A 20,034-nucleotide genomic window follows, 5' to 3' on the forward strand; every position below is an offset into this window, starting at 1 on the left:
AGCAGTTCAGCGGTTCGAATCCCTAGTGCCACGTAACAGGGTGAGCTCCTGTTACTTGTTCCAGCTTCTGCCAACCTTTGGTGGGAAGGTAACAGCGTTCCTTGCGCTTTTGGCATTGAGTCGTGCCGGCCACATGACCACGGAGACGTCTTCGGACAGCGCTGGCTCTTCGGCTTTGAAATAGAGATGAGCACCGCCCCCTAGAGTCAGGAACAACTAGCACATATGTGCGAGGGGAACCTTTACCTTTTTACACTGTTCCATGGTTTGGTTAGCTGTGGTTTAGTAAATAAATTGTTCAACACCAGCAACATCTGGTGCTGTAAAAATTTATGAATTAAAATTTATGACATCTTCAGCATGCAAGGAGAGATAGTGTTGGATTCATATGCAAGGAGAGATGGTATTGGATTCATAGTTCTTTTAATAGTCTATATGCCCTTAGTTGACCAAAGCACCTGAATTCCTAGTTTTTAATCATCTTTGCCCTTAACGGGCCTGCACACCTGAGTTCTCCAGTTCTTTTAATAGTCCAGGCCTTTAGCTGACTCAAACATCTGGTCATCCAGTTCTTTTAATAGCCCACACATTTAGTGGTCTCAAATTCCTGGATTCTCAGTTCTTTTAATAGTCTATGTTTTTAGCTGACTTGAACATCTGGTTATCGTTCTTTTAATAGTCCATGCCTTTAGAATAGAATAGAATAGAATAGAATAGAATAGAATAGAATAGAATAGAATAGAATAGAATAGAATAGAATAGAATTTTTTATTGGCCAAGTGTGATTGGACACACAAAGAATTTGTCTTGGTGCATATGCTCTCAGTGTACATAAAAGAAAACATACGTTCATCAAGGTACAACATTTATAACACAAATGATGGTCAATATATCAATATAAATCATAAGGATTGCCAGCAACAAAGTTACAGTCATACAGTAGCTGTCTCAAACAGCTGGATTCCCAATTCTGTTAATAACCTATGTCCTTACCTGCCCCAAACATCAGCTTAAATGTCCATCCATCATCAAAAATGTGAAAAGAAGGCGGGTCTTTTAGACAAACTGAAAAAGATATTATGATATATTATTTGATATTAAAAAATGTATAAGAACCCAAGCAACCACTGCATGAGGGACACCCCTATCCTAGGGAAGAAAAAAAATCAAGTGAAGTGATGCTAGGAGAAGGCCACTTCTCCTTGATAAAAATAAACACGGCTGCCAGAGAGCAGAGCAGAGCCAACTCGACAACATCTGTTTGCAAATGGAATTAGACTCCATCAACTCAGTATGCCTAGTTTAATGAAAAGAAGGACGAGGGGAGACATGATAGCAGGGTTCCAATATCTCAGGGGCTTCCACAAAGAAGAGGGAGTCAAGCTATTCTCCAAAGCACCTGAAGGCAGGACAAGAAGCAATGGGTGGAAACTAATCAAGGAGAGAAGCAACTTAGAACTAAGGAGAAATTTCCTGACAGTTAGAATAATTAATCAGTGGAACAACTTGCCTCCAGAAGTTGTGAATGCTCCAACACTGGAAGTTTTTAAGAAGAGATTGGACAACCATTTGTCTGAAGTGGTGTAGGGTTTCCTGCCTGGGCAGGGGGTTGGACTAGAAGACCTCCAAGGTCCCTTCCAGCTCTGTTATTCTGTATTCTATTCTGTATCTGGTTACCTCTATCCAACCCATGAATCCATGAAAAGAAGGACTAGGGGACATGTAATAGCAATGTTCCAATATCTCAGGGGCTGCCACAAAGAAGAGGGAGTCAAGCTATTCTCCAAAGCACCTGAGGGTAGAACAAGAAGCAACGGGTGGAAACTAATCAAGGAGAGAAGCAACCTAGAACTAAGGAGAAATTTCCTGACAGTTAGAACAATTAATCAGTGGAACAACTTCCCTCCAGAAGCTGTGAATTCTCCAACACTGGAAATTTTTTAAGAAAATGTTGGATAGCCATTTGTCTGAAATGGTGTAGAGTTTCCTGCCTGGGCAGGGGGTTGGACTAGAAGACCTCCACGGTCCCTTCCAACTCTGATATTATTATTATTATTATTATTATTATTATTATTATTATTATTATTATTATTATTATTATTATTATTATTATTATTATTATTATTATTAAGGCTGCAGGTTGGAGAGGAGAAGAATTAAGGCCTTAAGTAGCCTGTGGAGATGCAATCCACAGGCAACTGACCTGAGAACAGCCGCCTGCCACCCCCACACACACACACACACCCGTTTCAAAAGAGGATTCTTCATCCGGTTCAAAGTAATGTGTAAGAAAAATGACAATAACCAAGCTGACCAGACAAAGAAGCATCTCGATAGGAAGACGGACTGTTTTTATTGAGAATGGCTACAATAGAGAAGTCAATCTCCACAAGGAAAAATGGGTAGGGAAAAAAAAAAACGATGGGGGTGTCAAAGCTGTTTTAATTAAAGAGGGAAAAACATATCCGGTGTGTTTCCACCTGGAAACAACTTCTGGACTTTATGCTCAAAACAGAAAAAAATAAATAAATAAAACTTTGGTCTTGGGTTTCGAAGACTAGATTAACATTGTTGTTATAGAAGCGATTTATATCTACTAGAAATACAAAGCCGAAAAGTTGAGGTGACAACTGCATTTTGTATTGTACTGCACAAAATAGAGCGGGAGCTCATTCCCTTTTTTTTCTTCTGTTTCTTTTTACCTTCCTTCCCCTTTCCTTTCCAAACTTAACTCAACCCTTTGTGTTTTCCATTACGATAAACTCTAACAGAAACTTTTAAAGAGAGGGAGGGAGGGAGGGACAGAAAGACGGGGGGGGGGTGTGCTAGAGTAGCAGAATCTGGCAAATCTGATTCTGCTATGTCCCCTCCCCCTTTCACACCTATCCAAATTAGGGAGGTGTCTGTCTGTCTGAATCTTTTATGAATCCTTTCTGCTTGGTTTGGACATAAGCCATATTTTTCTCCTTGTCACTCTGGTAACAGATCCGCCCTACATCCGGCAAAGACATTTCCCTGGCTCTCTACAATAATCTATCTGTTGCCTGTAATTTGTTTGTTGGCGTAACCCAGCCTTTTCTCTCAGGAATTGACCGGATGGAATCAACGACCGAGAAACATGGACCGTGTTTGCCCGAAAATAAGACATCCCTGATAAGAAGCCCAATTGGGTTTTTGAGTGCATGCATTGAAATAAGCCCTCCCCGAAAATAAGCCCTCCCCGAAAATATTTAAATGCATGCACAGGCGGTCCCCACCATTTCCTCTGGTTAGGGTTAGGTAGACAGAGCTGGAAATCAGATAAGATGGGAAGAGGAGTCCCGTCTTGCTCCATGTGCCCCAAAATAATAAGACCTCCCCGAAAATAAAATGAAATGAAACAAAAATAAATAAAATGAAATGAAACAAAAATAAAACGATTAGGGGACTGGAGGCTAAAACATATGAAGAACGGTTGCAGGAACTCGGTATGTCTAGTTTAATGAAAAGAAGGATTAGGGGAGACATGATAGCCGTGTTCCAATATCTCAGGGGCTGCCCCAAAGAAGAGGGAGTCAAGCTGTTCTCCAAGGCACCTGAGGGCAGGACAAGAAGCAATGGGTGGAAACTAATCAAGGAGAGAAGCAACTTAGAACTAAGGAGAAACTTCCTGACAGTTAGAACAATCAATAAGTAGAACAACTTGCCTCCAGAAGTTGTGAATGCTCCAACACTGGAAATTTTTAAGAAAATGTTGGATAGCCATTTGTCTGAAATGGTGTAGAGTTTCCTGCCCAGGCAGGGGGTTGGACTCCAAGGTCCCTTCCAACTCTGTTATTATGTTAAAATAAGGCCAAGCGCTCATTTCAGGGTCCAAAAATATAAGACAGGGTCTTATTTTTGGGGAAACACGGGTATGAAAATGCAAACGTTGTGTGTTGTTGTTTTCAAAATTACAAGCAGATGGATGGGAATGTGAATCAGAATAATTGAAAACTGGAATCCACTGAAATGGATCACTCTGTCCTGATCTTACCAGCTCCACCTAAGACTTAGCTTTTATCTAGTGAACCGTGTTCTCCAATGATTGGCAAACTACAGTCCTCATTAAATTCCTCGTATATGACAGGCTGGAGATTGCTTCTCAAACAGACCGAGAAGGGGGTTGATGGTTTTCAAAGTTACAAGCAGGTACAGTTTTCCAGAAAAATGAAACTTCTGTCCTTGTTTCTCTTCCTTTCCATTGGAAGGCCCTAAAAAAATTGGAAAAGATTTTGGCACTGGAATGAATTGTATAAAGAGGCTTTAGATGAAAACCATGTTGATGGAGTTCTTGTGTAATAACTAAAATTTTTCTTCTTAATAAAAGCTACTAATCACAACCTTATGATTTATGATGAATGTATTTTTAAGATGACTATGATCACTTATAGCTTTATGTACAGTGAGAGCTTATGCACCAAAAACAAATTCCTTGTGTGTCCACTTGGCTAATAAAGAATTCTACTCTACTCTACTCTAAGAACTCTACTCTACTCTACTCTACTCTACTCTACTCTACTCTACTCTACTCTACTCTACTCTACTCTACTCCATTCCATTCCATTCCATTCCATTCCATTCCATTCCATTCCATTCTAATCACAACCTTTGAATTTTTTTCTGGAACCAACCGCAAAGAAGAAAGACTGTCTTGGCTAGTGCTGAAGGGAACTGAAGATTGTATATCCATCTGATAGTGAATGAGAACCACAATTGAACATTATTTCTCACCATCACAGTTGGTGATAACATTACAGCACATTAGCCGGCCCTTCTATTGTTAGAGGACAGCCCTGGACATCAAAAACATTAACTCAAGTGCTGTGAACCTCTGAGTAAGGACACTTTCCTGATTTTCTTTTGAAATATCTATGATTGTAGAAGATACAGAAGCTGGAAGCAAGCTGGATCACTTGAATCTTTAGATGACCTGACGATTTAATGCAGGGGTCTCCAACCTTGGCAACTTTAAGACTTGTGGACTTCAACTCCCAGAATCCCTCAGCCAGCAAAGCTCTGTGGCTCAGACTGGTAAGACAGTCTGTTATTAACAGCAGCTGCTTGCTATTACTGCAGGTTCAAGTCCCACCAGGCCTAAGGTTGACTCAGCCTTCCATCCTTTATAAGGTAGGTAAAATGAGGACCCAGATTGTTGGGGCAATAAGTTGACTTTGTATATAATATACAAATGGATGAAGACTATTGCTTGACATAGTGTAAGCCACCCTGAGTCTTTGGAGAAGGGCGGAATATAAATGCAAAATAAAATAAAAAATAAAAAAAATAAAAAATTCTGGGAGTTGAAGTCCACAAGTCTTAAAGTTGACAAGGTTGGAGACCCCTGCTTTAAAGCATCTAACGAAGCATACATTGGATGCAAGCTACAGCTCACAAAAATTATTAATATTAATAATTATATTAATATTAATATTAATTATTGTTTTTAATAAACTTTCTTAGCTGAAAAAGTGCTACGAGACTCCGGATTTTGGAATACCGTAGACCAGCACGGCATTTTTCCGATGATGAAATCTTGGCAAAAATCAAGCCAGGAATTTCCTAAGAAGGACGCCAGAAAGAATTGTGAGGGAGAGTCCAAACCATCTGGGAATGGGATTAACACCCCCAGAGAACCCTTGAATTATAGTCAAGTTATTCCACGGGCCGACGGTTGAGAACTCCTGCTGCTGGATTGAAGAGTCTGGTGTGCATTCCATAGCGTGATGTTCACTGTTCTCAGGAGCCATGGCTTCATATCCAACCAGGCTATCACAGAGAGCTTTGTTTGCACATCCCTTCAAACTGACCTCCACAGAAAACATACCTGTGGAGAAAATGAAAGGGATGAAGTGCCAAGATTGGGTCAATCACAATATTGCAGTATAACAGGGACGTCAAACTCAATTTCATGGAGGGGTTGTGTTTGACCTCAATGGGCCAGGGTGGGCGTGGCTAGCTTGACATCACTCGTGTCAGGGGCGCCTGTGGGGGCCCAAGTACTCCGCCAGTGAAAACGGGCTCTCAATCTCCGTTCTTGGCTGGGACGGCTTCCTGCAGCCAGTGGTGGGATTCAGCCAGTTCGCACCACTTCGGGAGAACTGGTTATTAACTTTCTGAGCTGTTCGGCAAACCGGTTGTTGGAAGAAATCATGAGGGCAGAGAACCGGTTGTTAAATTACTTGAATCCCACCACTGCCTGCAACCCTCTGCCAGCGAAAACGTGGCGTCCTCCTGAGCTCCATTTTCACTGGCAGAGGGTTTCAGGACACCGTCCCAGCCGAAAACAGAGATTGGGAGACCATTTTCACAGGCAGAGGCACCACGGGCCAGATCTAAGCACCCCCCTCAAGACGGATCTGACCTTGAGTTTGACAGCCCTGTAGTCTAATAAAGTTGGAAGGCATTTTGGAGGCCTGCTCATTTCCAACCTTCCCAGATTTCTGGTAGGCCCATTTTTCACCCTCCCCGAGCCTCCGTGTGCACCCTGCGCTTACCTGCATCCAAATCTGACTGCTTGGGGACTTCTGGGAACAGTGGGGTGGGCAGAGCCAGCCAGGGATGGGATTTGGGGGGTTCTCCAAATTGCACAGAATCTTAGCTAGAGGTTCTCCTGAACCCCTGCGAACCCCCAGCGGCCCACTGCTGATTTAAATGCAATCCACAATTTTTTTTAAAAAAAAAACTGACTTGAAAGGTCCAAAGAAAACCCTACACTAAACCGCTGAACCAATCAACCATAGCTTTGCCCAATGTGTGAACACAACGCGATGCTCCCATGTAACACCTCTCCTGTGCAGTCTGCACTGGTTGCCAGTGGTCTTCCGGGTGCAATTCAAGGTGTGGGTTTATTTATTTATTTATTTTATTTTATTAATTAAATTTCTATACCGCCCTTCTCCCGAAAGACTCAGGGCAGTGTACAGCCTTATTTAAAACACATAAATACACAACATAAATCCCAGATTTAAAATGCATTTAAAACGAAATATTTAGCCGGCCTAATTAACTAAAACGGTCATAGACCGATATAAAACCCTTAAAATTTAAAATTATAAATAAATTAATACATCAACATTAAGTTAAAATTAAGTTAAAACACTTAGGCTAGTCCCGCACGATTGAATAATAGAGTCTTCAGTTCCCGCTTGAAGGTTCGGAGGTCGGGGAGTTGGCGTAGCCCTGGAGGTAACTCGTTCCACAGGGTCGGTGCTGCCACAGAGAAGGCTCTCCCCCTGGGGGCCACCAGCCAAGTTATCACTTTTAAAGCGCTCCATGGCACAGGACTCGTTTACTTACGGGACCGCCTACTGCTACCAATAGCCTCCCATCGGCCTGTGCACTCCCATAGGGAGGGCCTCCTCAGGGTGCCATCAGTCAAACAATGTCGACTGGCGGCCCCCAGGGGCAGGGCCTTTTCTGTGGGGGCTCCTGCCCTTTAGAATGAGTTACCTCCGGGGTTGCGTCAGCTCCCCGACCTTCGAACTTTCAAACGCGAGCTCAAGACTCTGTTATTTCATCGGGCGGGGCTAGCCCAACGAAATTTTTAAATTGGGGTTTTATGATGGTTTTATACTAGTTTTAATCTGATTTGGCCAAATTTTTAGAATCGGTTTTTTAATAAACTGGACTAGAATTTTAATTTTAAATTTAATTTTAATGGGGTTTATATCATTTTAATTGTAATTTTAAATTTTGGCCTATTTAAATAAGTTTTTTAATTTAGTGTTTTACCTTGTATTATATTTGTATTTTTTACCGGCCTGTAAACCGCCCTGAGTCCTCTGGGAGATAGGGCGGTATAAAAATTTGAATAAATAAATAAATAAATAAATAAATAAATAAATAAATAAATAAATAGTTTTTAATGTTTGTTTATGTTTATGTTTTTATCTTTGGCTGTAAACCGCCCTGAGTCCTTTGGGAGACGAGCGGTATAAAAATCCAATAAATAAATAAACAAACAAACAAACAAACAAACAACCTGGAGTCCTCTAAGACAGATGGAAACTTCCATTGGAAATCCTGAGCTAGACCTCTGTCCCTTTTGATCGATGGAAGCTGTCCTCCAAAATCAGGCTAATGTAATTTGAGGAAGGTTTGACCTAAAGTAGATAATTACTCATTTTTGAATCCAGAAGTCCTTCGGCACAGTACAACTCGTCTCCGGTGCAATCAGTAACTTCTTCATGACATGTTTTTCCCAATGCAAAACATGCTGGGCATTGTTTCCCATTGGCTGGAGCCTTCTCGGGCAAGTCTATAGAAAAGATAGAACAATCAGACACGGGATGAGAAGCAAATATATTCCCAATGAAAAGGGCTTTAGAGAAGGGGTCTCCAGCTTTGGCTAAACGGGACGACTTGTGGATTTCAACTCCCAGTGGCTGACTGAGGAATCTTGGGAGTTGAAGTCCACAAGTTGTAAAGTCACCAAAATTGGAGACCCCTGCTTAGGGGGAAGAATAGAACAGAATGGAACAGCACAGCACAGCACAGCACAGCACAGCACAGCACAGCACAGCACAGCACAGCACAGCACAGCACAGCACAGAACAGAACAGAACAGAACAGAACAGAACAGAATAGAATAGAATAGAATAGAATAGAATAGATTTTTTTATTGGCCAAGTGTGATTGGACACGCAAGGAATTGGTCTTGGTGCACATGCTCTCAGTGTACATAAAAGAAAAGATACCTACATCAAGGTACAACATTTACAACACTTAATGATGGTTATAGGGTACAAATTTAACACTTAATGATAGAACACTTAACGATAATCATAGGGTACAAATAAGCAATCAGGAAGCAATCAATATCAATAAAAATCATAAGGATTACCAGCAATAAAGTTAACAGTCATACAGTCATAAGTGGAAGGAGATGGGTGATGGGAACGATGAGAAGATTAATAGTAGTGCAGATTTAGTAAATAGTTTGAGAGTGTTGAGGGAATTATTTGTTTAGCAGAGTGATGGCCTTCGGGAAAAAACTGTTCTTGTGTCTACTTGTTCTGGTGTGCAGGGCTCTATAGCGTCGTTTTGAGGGTAGGAGTTGAAACAGTTTGTGTCCAGGATGCGAGGTATCTGTAAGTATTTTCACAGCCCTCCTTTTGATTCGTGCAGTATACAGATCCTCAACGGAAGGCAGGTTGGTAGCAATTATTTTTTACAAGGCACACCTGCTGATGGAGTTTAAAGGAGAGGCAAATGGGAGGGGCGTTTGTCAGGAAAAAACACTGAGTTCATCTGGTGTTTATCTGAGTTCCTGGCATTCTCCCAACTGGCTTGATTTATTGCCATGCTTGTGGAATTCCTTATTTCGCTTGCCCTGCCGGATTAATTACCTGGTCTTGCCTTGTTGGATTTTTTTGTTAGAAGTTTTCTGCTTACAACGTTTGGGACTGAAGTACTGCCAGCCAAAGACCGTTACAGGTTGGTGGAAGAGCTCTCTCTCCAGGCCGGAGAGTTGAAAGGGACATTGGGGGCACAGTTGGTGATAATGGGCCTCTGGTGGCGCAACAGGCTAATGCAGCCTATTATTAACAGCAACTGCTTGCAATATTGCAGGTTCAAGTCCCACCAGGCCCAAGGTTGACTCAGCCTTCCATCCTTTATAAGGTAGGTAAAATGAGGACCCAGATTGTTGGGGCAATAAGTTGACTTTGTATATAATATACAAATGGATGAAGACTATTGCTTGACATAGTCTAAGCCACCCTGAGTCTTCGGAGAATGGCGGGATATAAATGCAAAATAAAATAAAAAATAAAAAATTCTGGGAGTTGAAGTCCACAAGTCTTAAAGTTGACAAGGTTGGAGGCCCCTGCTTTAAAGTATCTAACGAAGCATACATCGGATGCAAGCTACAGCTCACAAAAATTATTAATATTAATAATTATATTAATATTAATATTAATTATTGTTTGTTGTTCACTGAACAAATGCGGCAAGAGAGATTGTAAAATGGGGCAGAATTCGCTTAACAAATTTCTCCCTTAGCCACATAAATGGGGAGGGAGAAGGGAAGAGAAAAGTGGAACAGAAAGAAAAGGGAGAAACACAGATTCTGTCCGGGATTTAACTTCATGATCTTGATTGCTCAAGCCTTCTTATAAGCAAGATGTGCTACTTAGCAGATTAACAGATTTGAAAGGGACCTTGTAGGTCATATAGTCCAACCCACTGCCCAAGCAGAGGACTCTACACCATTTCTGACAGATGGCAGTCTAGTCTCTTCTTAAAAGCCTCCAGTGATGAAGCTCCCACAACTTCTCAACCCCACAGCTACCTCTCAAACCTCTTAAGTAAGGGAAGTAGGTGTAACATGATGATGATGATGACGACGACAACAACAACAACAACAACAACAACAGAGTTGGAAGGGACCTTGGAGGTCTTTTAGTCCAACCCCCTGCCCAGGCAGGAAACTTTCCTACACCACTACACCACTTCCGACAAACCCTACACCACTTCAGACAAATGATTATCCAATATCTTCTTAAAAATTTACAGTGTTGGAGCATTCACAACTTCTGGAGGCAAGTTGTCCCACTGATTAATTGTTCTAACTGTCAGGAAATTTCTCCTTAGTTCTAATTTGCTTCTCTCCTTGATTAGTTTCCACCCATTGCTTCTCCTGCCTTCTGATGCTTTGGAGAATAGCTTGATCCCCTCTTCTTTGGGGCAGCCCCTGAGATATTGGAACACTGCTATCATGTCTCCCCTAGTCCTTCTTTTCATTAAACTAGCCATGCCCAGTTCCTGCAACCGTTCTTCATATGTTTTAGCCTCCAGTCCCCTAATCATCTTTGTTGCTCTTCTCTGCACTCTTTCTAGAGTCTCAACATCTTTTTTACATCGTAGCAACCAAAACTGGATGCAGAATTCCAAGTGTGGCTTTACCAAGACCTATAAAGTGATCTTAACACTTCACATGATCTTGATTCTATCCCTCTGTTTATGCAGCCTAGAACTGTGTTGGCTTTTTTGGCAGCTGCTGCACACTGCTAGCTCATATTTAAGTGGTTGTCCGCTAGGACCAAGATCCCTCTCATAGTTACTACCATTGAGTAAGGTACCACATATACGGTACCTATGCATTTTGTTTTTTGTTTTTCTTGCCTAAATGTAAAACCTTCCTTTTTTCACTGTTGAATTTTATTTTGTTAGATAGCGCCCAATGCTCAAGTCTGTCAAGATCCTTCTGTATCTGTTCCGATATCCCAGGGGCTGCCATAAAGAAGAGCGAGGGGGGGGAAGGCGGGGTCAACCTATTCTCCAAAGCACCTGAAGGCAGACAAGAAGCGATGGGTGGAAACTAATCAAAGAGAGAACCAGTGGAACGACTTGCCTCCTGAACTCATGGATGCTCCAGTACTACAAGTTTTTAAGAAAATGGGCAACCCTTATGTCTGAAATGTTGCAGGTTTTCCTCCTTGAGAAGGAAGACCTCCGAGGTCCCTTCCAACTCTGTTATTCTGCTATTCAGTTCTGTGATTCTGGAATGCGAAGCGTTTGCCTCTCATTCAAGACTTCCGCCAAATTTTCTATCCAGTCATGATGCGAATTGCAGTTCCCAACACAGCTGAAGGGGAGGACAAGACAGGGAAACCTGAGGGAGGAGAACCGAGCCCTGCTGACATACTTGGAGGGACCACGTCTCCACATTCATCTCCATCGCAGCATTTCAGGTGGGCGACAGCTCTTCCTTGCTGGCCCAGATTAATTACTTGAACACCTTTGTCACAGACATCAGACGAGACACAAGTTTTGATAGTCAGGGATATCCCTGTGGGAAATGAAGAGAGAGAGAAACTGCTTTAACACCAGAAGAGACCATGATGGCCATTGCAGAGTTAAGTCAAGGGGCCTCTGTGGCTCAGACTGCTAAGACAGTCTGTTATTAACACAGCTGCTTGCAATTACTGCAGGTTCTAATCCCACCAGGCCCAAGGTTGACTCAGCCTTCCATCCTTTATAAGGTAGGTAAAATGAGGACCCAGATTGTTGGGGGCAATAAGTTGACTTTGTATATAAATATACAAATAGGATGAAGACTATTGCTTAACATAGTGTAAGCCACCCTGAGTCTTCGGAGAAGGGCGGCATATAAATGCAAATAAAAAAAAAAGTAGGAAGCATGTTTGAGAAGAGAAGCAACCGAGTTGGTATTCTTTCCCCTTTTCAGAAGCCAACCCAGCTGTTGGATGCATCCAGTGGGGTTTCCTCCAGTGTGGAGTACTTACTCCTTCCACCAAAGGTTTCTCCCTTCAGAACTCAATCCAAAGTGAATAAGTAGAGGAACACTTGGGGGAAAAGGGGGATCTTAGCCATAAAAACCCCTAAATAATAAGTATTTTTAATTGAGGTAATGTGAGATACAGTCAGGAAAAAAGAAAAAAAATGTTGTGGCCTTGACTATTTTTGGGGGGGGAGCCTTGTTCTTGACATATATTACAGATGGTCTAGGGCCGTGATGGTGCGTGTGCCACAGCTGGAAGGCAGAGCCCTCTCTGAGGGCACATGAGCCTGTTCTGTCTCCTTCCCCACTTCAGACTCACGAGCTGGCCTTCAGCCAGTGGATTCACGGCTCTTATCAGTCCTGGCAGAGAAATTGCAGCTGCCTGCCAAAGTTCAAACAAATGACTCACGTAGCAAGACTTTCAGCTCTTTTTGAAACGGATCAGCTAAACTTTGCTTCCCGTGGAGTGAGAGCAGTCCCAAAGCTCCTTATATATCCTGTGGGGTGGGGCTCCTGCCCCACCATTCCTTTTGGTGACACTGTCTCTCTAATCTTCTGAAGCACAGGTCAAGCCAAGCTTGATTATTATTATCAGCTGGGTCTGAAGGCGTAGCCTGGGGAAGGGAGGAATCAGGGGATGACGGCCTCATTACGTCCTCCGACTGGTCTGGTTCTGGCTCCTGGAGCCGAGCCAAAGGAATCGGTGATCCCAAGGTAAGCCTTACCGGCCCTTCCCCCTCACTCTCGGAGTCACTTTCGGGCATGGGGCCAGGTTCGGGGGCTGGAGTCACAACAGAGCCATTGCCCAGCTCAGCTCTACTGAGCATGCATGTGTGCGCTTCCCGCCGACCAGCTGATTTTTGCAAGGTGCGGGGGAGGTGGGATGCATGTGGGAGACATGCACGCATGCGCGGGGGGACAGGGGTTGTGCATGCATGCGTGGGAGGTGGGGCAGAGCGCAGGAGTTCAGTGTGTCCCCCAAAGCCTGTTTTTGGGCCCAGGAGGCTGCAGGGAGATTTGCTAGGCCAAAAATAGGGGTGGGGGGGTTGCACACGCATCCATGAGGACCGGGGGAGCATGGGGGGGGTCACGTGCACATGCAGGGGCAGGGGGAGCATTGGGGGTCATCTTTGCATGTGCACGGCGTGGGGGGCGCACATACTTACGGGACCATCTGCTGCCACTGACTGCCTCCCACCGACCCGTGCGCTCTCACAGAGAGGGACTCCTTGGGGTGCCGTCCGCCCAGCAGTGCTGACTGGCGACACCCAGGGGAAGGGCCTTCTCTGGGGGGGCTCCCACCCTCTGGAACGAACTTCCCCCGGGACTCCGTCAACTTCCCGACCTTCGAACCTTTCGCCGTGAGCTTAAGACACATCTATTTATTTGCGCAGGACTGGGCGAGGATTTTAATTTTAATTTAGTTTTTAATGGGGTTTTAGTATTTTAATTATAATTTTAAATTCGGCCTTATTCAATAAGTTTTTTAATTAGTGTTTTCTCTTGTATTTATATTTGTGTATTTGTGTTTTTAATAGGCTGTAAACTGCCCTGAGTCCCTTGGGAGATAGGGCGGTATAAAAATGTGATTAAATAAATAACTAAATAAATAAATTGTATTATGGGTGCCAGCCCGTGTGCGCACTGTCGCACTCATGTACTTTTGGCACATGACAAGAAAAAAGTTAGCCGTCACTGGTCTAGGGATTAAGGCACCATGCTAAAAACTGGGAGACCGGGAGTTCTAATCCACTTTAGCTATGAAAGCCAGCTGCGTGACTTTGGGCCAATCACCAGGAGAAGGTGAGTTCTAGTCCTCCTTTAGCCAAGAAAACCAGCTGGGTGTCTTTGGGCCAATCAAAGACACCCAGGGGAAGGTGAGTTCTAGTCCCACTTTAGGCATGAAAGCCAGCTGAGTGAGTTTGGGCCAATCACTCCCTCCCAGCCCAACCAACTTCACAGTGTGATTTTTGTGAGGAAATACAAGTCAGTTATTTATAAAGTAATAAAGGCAGAATAATAATGAAATAAAATCAACTTCCTTGTAGGAGACGCATCTTTCTTCTTGTACTTACCCATTGGGAGGACCATCTCAGTAACACTGCATCTGTCTTTCCCCAAATCACACGTCACCATATTCCCAGAACAATCTCCTATTCCAAGGCACTCTTCACATTCCAGAGATAATCCTACAGCATCAGCAACAAAAAAAGGACAGAAAATTGGCTACTTTTTTTTTTCTGCCCTGTTTGAGACCAAGATTTCACCAAGAATAAACTGAGTTGGTAAGGAGGAAAAAGAACCACTTAACAGATCACCTGGAAGGGTTTGGGAGCTTGTTCTGAGCTGTGGCACCTTCCAGATGCACAGCTTCTAGATTCCTTAACTGTAGGCTAGCTCTATGAAGCTAGTTTAAGGGAGTGGTGCACTAAAATAGAGCAAGTAATTATATACCGCCCCATTTTGTTTTATAGCAGGGGTCTCCAACCTTGGTCCCTTTAAGACTTGTGGACTTCAACTCCCAGAGTCCCTCAGCCAGCTTTGCAAAGTTTGAAAAACACCGGCCTAGAGATTTCGTCAGCTCCCCAAATCCCTTTCAGTACGCCAAATAAGAGTTCTTCCTTTCTTTGAAAGTCTACAAGCCGGTCTTGTCCGTGTGCCCCAAATTCTCTTGGAAAAAAGATGCTGCAAATTTGCAAAAGCAGTGAAGGCATGGAAGCTGTTTGCTTCATATATTTGTCACGCGTGCCTACTTACCTTTGACGATAAATAGGGCGAGAAGGAAGACGGTCGGTGAAGTCTCCATGGTGCTTTGTTCAAACGGGAAATCCTGAATATAGGAAATTCCTTTAAGTTGCCCGAAGCCGAGGAAGCATTTTTAACAGCAGCCCAAAACCACCACTTCCTGAAAAAGGAGGCGGATTTAAGAAATAAAAATGATTTTCTGGCAGGGGAAAAAAAAACCCAAAAGAGAACAGCAGGAATGCTTTACGGGAAACTAAATCTATTTGTTTCCTGTTTTGCTGTCCAAAAGTAAAGATTATTTGAAAAAACAACAACAACCACCAAACTTACTTGTGGATGAAGCCAAATAAAATATTAAACATTTAATAGCCAGCCAAAGTCATCTTATACATATTTTGCTTGGTGCCAAAGTAAAAGTTGCCAATTCTATTCTCCAGCAGAAAATACAGAATTGCTTATTTTGAATGATGGCTGAAAATTTAAGCTGCGTCATTGTAACTGACAGGGCTCACCCAAATGTGTGCAGCTGGGCTGTCCATTCTCCCAATTTTCAGAGCCAAAGTTGTCATGGCAGCATTCTTTCTCTTGTCGTAAAATCAAAGGAAAAGATTTGAGGTTCCTTAAACACTAACAAAGTCACTTAAGCAGAAGGTAACTAAGGCATATAAAACTTTTGCTGGACCAATTCTCGAATACAGCTCATCTGTCTGGAACCCGCACTGCATATCGGACATGAATACAATCGAATGAGTCCAGAGATATTTTACAAGAAGAGTCCTCCACTCCTCTGCTCGCAACAAAATACCTTATGCCACCAGACTTGAAATTTTGAGCTTAAGACAATTTAGAACTTTGTCGTCTTTGGTCTGACCTAAGCATAGTACACAAAATCATCTGCTACAATGTCCTACCTGTCAATGACTACTTCAGCTTCAACCACAACAATACATGGGCAAATAATAGATACAAACTCAAGGTAAACCGCTCCAAACTTGATTGCAGAAAATATGACTTCAGCAACAGAGTGGTCAATGCCTGGAATTCACTAACTACCTGACTCTGTGGTTTCTTCCCCAAACCCGCAAAACTTTAACCTTAGACTGTCTACTGTAGACCTCACCCCATTCCTAAGAGGTCTGTAAGGGGCGTACATAAGTGCACCAACGTGCCTACCGTCCCTATCCTAATGTCCCCATTTATTCATATCCATTTCCTGTATTCATAAACATGTTTATACTGTATATATAAAGGGTTTTGGGGAAAAAGGGGGATTTTTAGAATGGACAAACAGACCAAGCTGATGTTTGGCTTATGAAATACAGCTAAAACTGCCTTCAACTCCTCTTAGCCATGGAGAAATGGATTTTGACAGGCCTTCTGGAGCATATGAAGAAGTGAAACAGATTATATAGCAAGGGGTTTTTCTACCCCGGTGACAAACGATGACTCTGTGAAAATTTCAGTGTCCCAAAAGGAATTGCCACTGTAAGCGTTCTTTCAACTAACTCAAAACTTGTTGTGACTCGTCCTCCCTCCTCTCCTCAGCCGGGCCCCTCCCGTCTCCAACCAGGCCTGTTATCAGACTCCAAGTCTGATAATGAAGATGAACGGCCTGTCATGCCTCCAGCCCCCGGCCCTGGCCCCATGCCCGGAGAGGATGCCAGGAGTGAACGAACAAGCCTGATAAACCTCACTCATACGGCGTGTGTTCCTTTGGCTCAGCCATCAGAGGAAGCCAGCCAGGTGCTGGAATTACTGACAGCAGATCCAGCTAAGACAATTCAGTGTGGGAGGACCCTCACTTCCGGAGATCTGAGAGGCGACATCAACAGAAGGATTGGTGGGGCAGGCCTGGATAAATGCTGAGTCATGGAGCCACACCCCATTGCCTATATAAAGGACCTGCTTTTGGCATTCCAACCTTGAGTCAAGCAAAGTCTTAGCTAGTTTGCTGATATCGGACTCTATCGCTGAAGTCACAACTTGGACTCCTGCCTGCCCTGATAAACCTCGAAGGAACTTGGCAAGTTGCAAAGGCTTCGTTGCCAAGTCTGTTACGGACTTCCTTGACTCATGCGTCGGAGTGGGAGTGGGACACGACAAAACTTGGTCCCACTCTTCACAAGATATTCCTTAACAATAAAAGGTGATTCTAAACAGAGTTTGGTCAACTCCTGCTTTATGTCATCTGCCACATAGCTGAGTCCAGATGAATTATGGAAGATGGGATTCTACACTTCAGAAACAATGAAGATTGTACATCGTACCAAACCATTGTTTGTTCTCTTAAAATTTCAATTTCTCTCTTTAAAGCTTTTCTTAAAATATATTTTCGCAAAACAACGATGAATTGATAGGTTGCCGTGTCAAGAGACTGGATGCTCTGGAGAGGCCTATTCAAGCCAATTCTGACTCCAAGTGACTAGTCCTCGGTGAGCAAATCCTGTCATCTGAGATTTTCGCTTCAGAAGCCCTTTTGCTGATATTCAGTCCTGGCAGGGCCAGACCCAGACCCAGCGAGACCTAAACACTGAGAACTAGTCCCACCTTAGGCATGAAAGCCTGCTGGAGGACAGTGGTGGGTTGCCCCCGGTTCGGACTGGTTCTAGGCAGGTAGTAAAAGTTACTAGGCCCGTAGTAAAACCGGCGGGAGGCTCCGCCCACTGACACGAACGTCATCAAAAGCGATCTGCGCATGCTCGCGCGGGCACAACGCGAACTGGTAGTAAAGATAAGTAGAACCCACCCCTGCTGCAGGAGGGGCCAATCACCAGGACATTCTGAGTTCGAATCGTGATTTAGGCATGGAAGCCATCTGGGTGACTTTGTGCCAGTCCCTCTCTCTCTGTCCACCTCACAGGGTTGTTGTTGTGGGGAAAACAGGAGGAGGAAGGAGCGTTAGAAATATGGTGGGTTGCCCCCGGTCCGGACCAGTTCTTGCAAACCGGTAGTAAAACCAGTGGGAGGCTCCGCCCAGCGACTCCGATGTCATCAGGAAGCTTCTGCGCATAGTTGTCGTGTCCCACTCCTCTGCTGACGGCTGGGTCAGGGAAATCCGAATCAGGCGTGCCTCTGCAGCTCTGCCAAAGTCCTAGCAAAGTCCTCAGAGCAGGCAGGAGACCAGAAAGTGACTTCAGCAAGATATGTTTAGACTTTGCCTGACTCAGAGAGTGCCAGAAAGCAGATCCTTTATATAGGCCATGGGGTGTGGCTCCATAACTCAGCACTTATCCAGGCCTGCCCCTCCCTTCCTTCTGTTGCCTCCGCCTATCCAGTCTTCTGACGCGAGGGTCACTCCAGTCGGCAGCTGTTGGTAATAGACCTCCCTCAGGCTCACATGCTGTGGAGGAGGGGGAGGGGTCTAGTTGCTCTGTTTGCGTGGGCATGGAGCCAGAGCTGGGGGCTGGAGGTACTTCTTCCTCCTCAGCCTGTCTGGGCATGGAGCCAGAGCTGGGGCCGGGAGGCATACTAGGACATTCTTCAGTGTTCGGAAGCAGATAAGAAGACCCCCGCTGTTGTGAAAGCGGGCAAGACACAACAATGGTCCCATTGCAAACCGGTAGTAAAGGTAAGTAGAACCCACCCCTGGTTAAAAATGTTCACCTCCTTCAGTTACTTACGACTGCTCACTTCAGTCGCATTTACAACCATTTGATTCATGCGATCAAAATTCGGACATTTGATAGCTGACTCACTTTTTTTTTTATTTGCATTTATATCCCGCCCTTCTCCGAAGACTCAGGGCGGCTTACACTATGTCAAGCAATAGTCTTCATCCATTTGTATATTATAGACAAAGTCAACTTATTGCCCCCCAACAATCTGGGTCCTCATTTTACCTACCTTATAAAGGATGGAAGGCTGAGTCAACCTTGGGCCTGGTGGGACTTGAACCTGCAGTAATTGCAAGCAGCTGCTGTTAATAACAGACTGCATTAGTCTGTTGAGCCACCAGACGGTTGCAGCGTCCAGGTATTACGTAATGCCCTCTGATGACCTTCTGACAAGCAAAGTCATCGGGGAAGCCAGATTCACTTAACGACCGTGTCACTACCTTCATAACCGCAGTGATTCACTTAACAACGGTGGCAAGAAAGGGTTGTAAAATGGGTCAAAGCTCGTTTAACAAGTGTCTCTTGCTTAGCAACAGAAATGTTGGGCTCAGTTGCGGTCGTAAGTTGAGGATCCCTTGTATAAAAGGATCTTTTTTTTCCCCTGCAGGGCACAAATGAGAATTATGGAACAGGACTGGCGAAGGCAGGAAATATTATGTTGCGCATAAATATTGCTAATCTTTTTAAGTGCTGCCGGGGCCTCTGAGTACTGGAAGTATTGCTTTAATTGTACCAATGGGAGAAAAAAAAACCAACCACAAATCTGCAGAATCCTGCAGAATTTCAAAATAGCATATTGGATGGGAAGGGAGAGGAAATGCCACTCTAAAAATAGTAAAAGAATCTCTTGATTTTCGTTAAAAAGAGCAATAAAATGGGGAAGATGGTAGTACCTCTTTTTTTTTCCTGTTATTTTTGATGACTTCCATCAAAAAATATTTTTTGCTGTTTTGTTGAGTAATACATGTTTATCTGTCAGAGAATGCTGCTGCTTCATGCGGCTCTACATCCAGCCACTTAAATTTTGTTTTTAATTATGTGCTTTGCAAATTCAAATTTCTCAAAAATGTCCCCAATATACAATGCGTCATCGTTGGCCCGACAGTTCTAAGCTCATCTTTAGAACTACACAACCCATGCTTCAAAGTTATATGAAGCATGACATGAACGGTCCTTCATGCAAAAAAAAAAAAATTGGAAATATTGGGAGGGTTGGATTTGTTTGTGGAAAACACCAAAAATTGTAGTGGAAATGCATCCAGCTTTGGAAACAGGATTGGGATCATGAACAGGGGCTGCCAGAGAGAAGAGGGGGGCGGTCAACCTATTCTCCAAAGCAGGGGTCCCCAACCTTTCGGACCTCAGGGACCACTAAATTCATAATTTTAAACCCCACGGACCACTAATATG

The 20,034-nt window shown here is 43.7% G+C and overlaps 1 protein-coding gene across 3 annotated transcripts; it reads right to left on the reverse strand.

The window, feature by feature from the left end:
- Positions 1-754: 754 nt before the first annotated feature.
- On the reverse strand, positions 755-16,106 carry LOC131204681 (phospholipase A2 inhibitor NAI-like). 3 transcript variants are annotated; one of them, XM_058196183.1, is made up of 7 exons: positions 15,922-15,937; positions 15,523-15,594; positions 15,023-15,170; positions 14,341-14,454; positions 11,669-11,812; positions 8,141-8,278; positions 755-5,845 (listed from the first exon to the last, which is right to left on the reverse strand). In XM_058196183.1, the coding sequence occupies exons 3-7, from the start codon at positions 15,069-15,071 to the stop codon at positions 5,565-5,567; spliced, it is 726 nt and encodes a 241-aa protein (XP_058052166.1). In that variant the 5' UTR covers positions 15,072-15,170; positions 15,523-15,594; positions 15,922-15,937; the 3' UTR covers positions 755-5,564. The 3 variants fall into 3 exon arrangements, with proteins under 3 accessions (XP_058052166.1, XP_058052168.1, XP_058052167.1); XM_058196185.1 differs by lacking the exon at positions 11,669-11,812 and having other exon boundaries at positions 15,922-16,106; XM_058196184.1 differs by lacking the exons at positions 15,523-15,594; positions 15,922-15,937 and adding an exon at positions 15,341-15,356.
- Between the last annotated feature and the right edge of the window lie 3,928 nt (positions 16,107-20,034).

This window comes from Ahaetulla prasina, chromosome 10, assembly GCF_028640845.1.
Source record: "Ahaetulla prasina isolate Xishuangbanna chromosome 10, ASM2864084v1, whole genome shotgun sequence".
Taxonomy (NCBI): domain Eukaryota; kingdom Metazoa; phylum Chordata; class Lepidosauria; order Squamata; family Colubridae; genus Ahaetulla; species Ahaetulla prasina.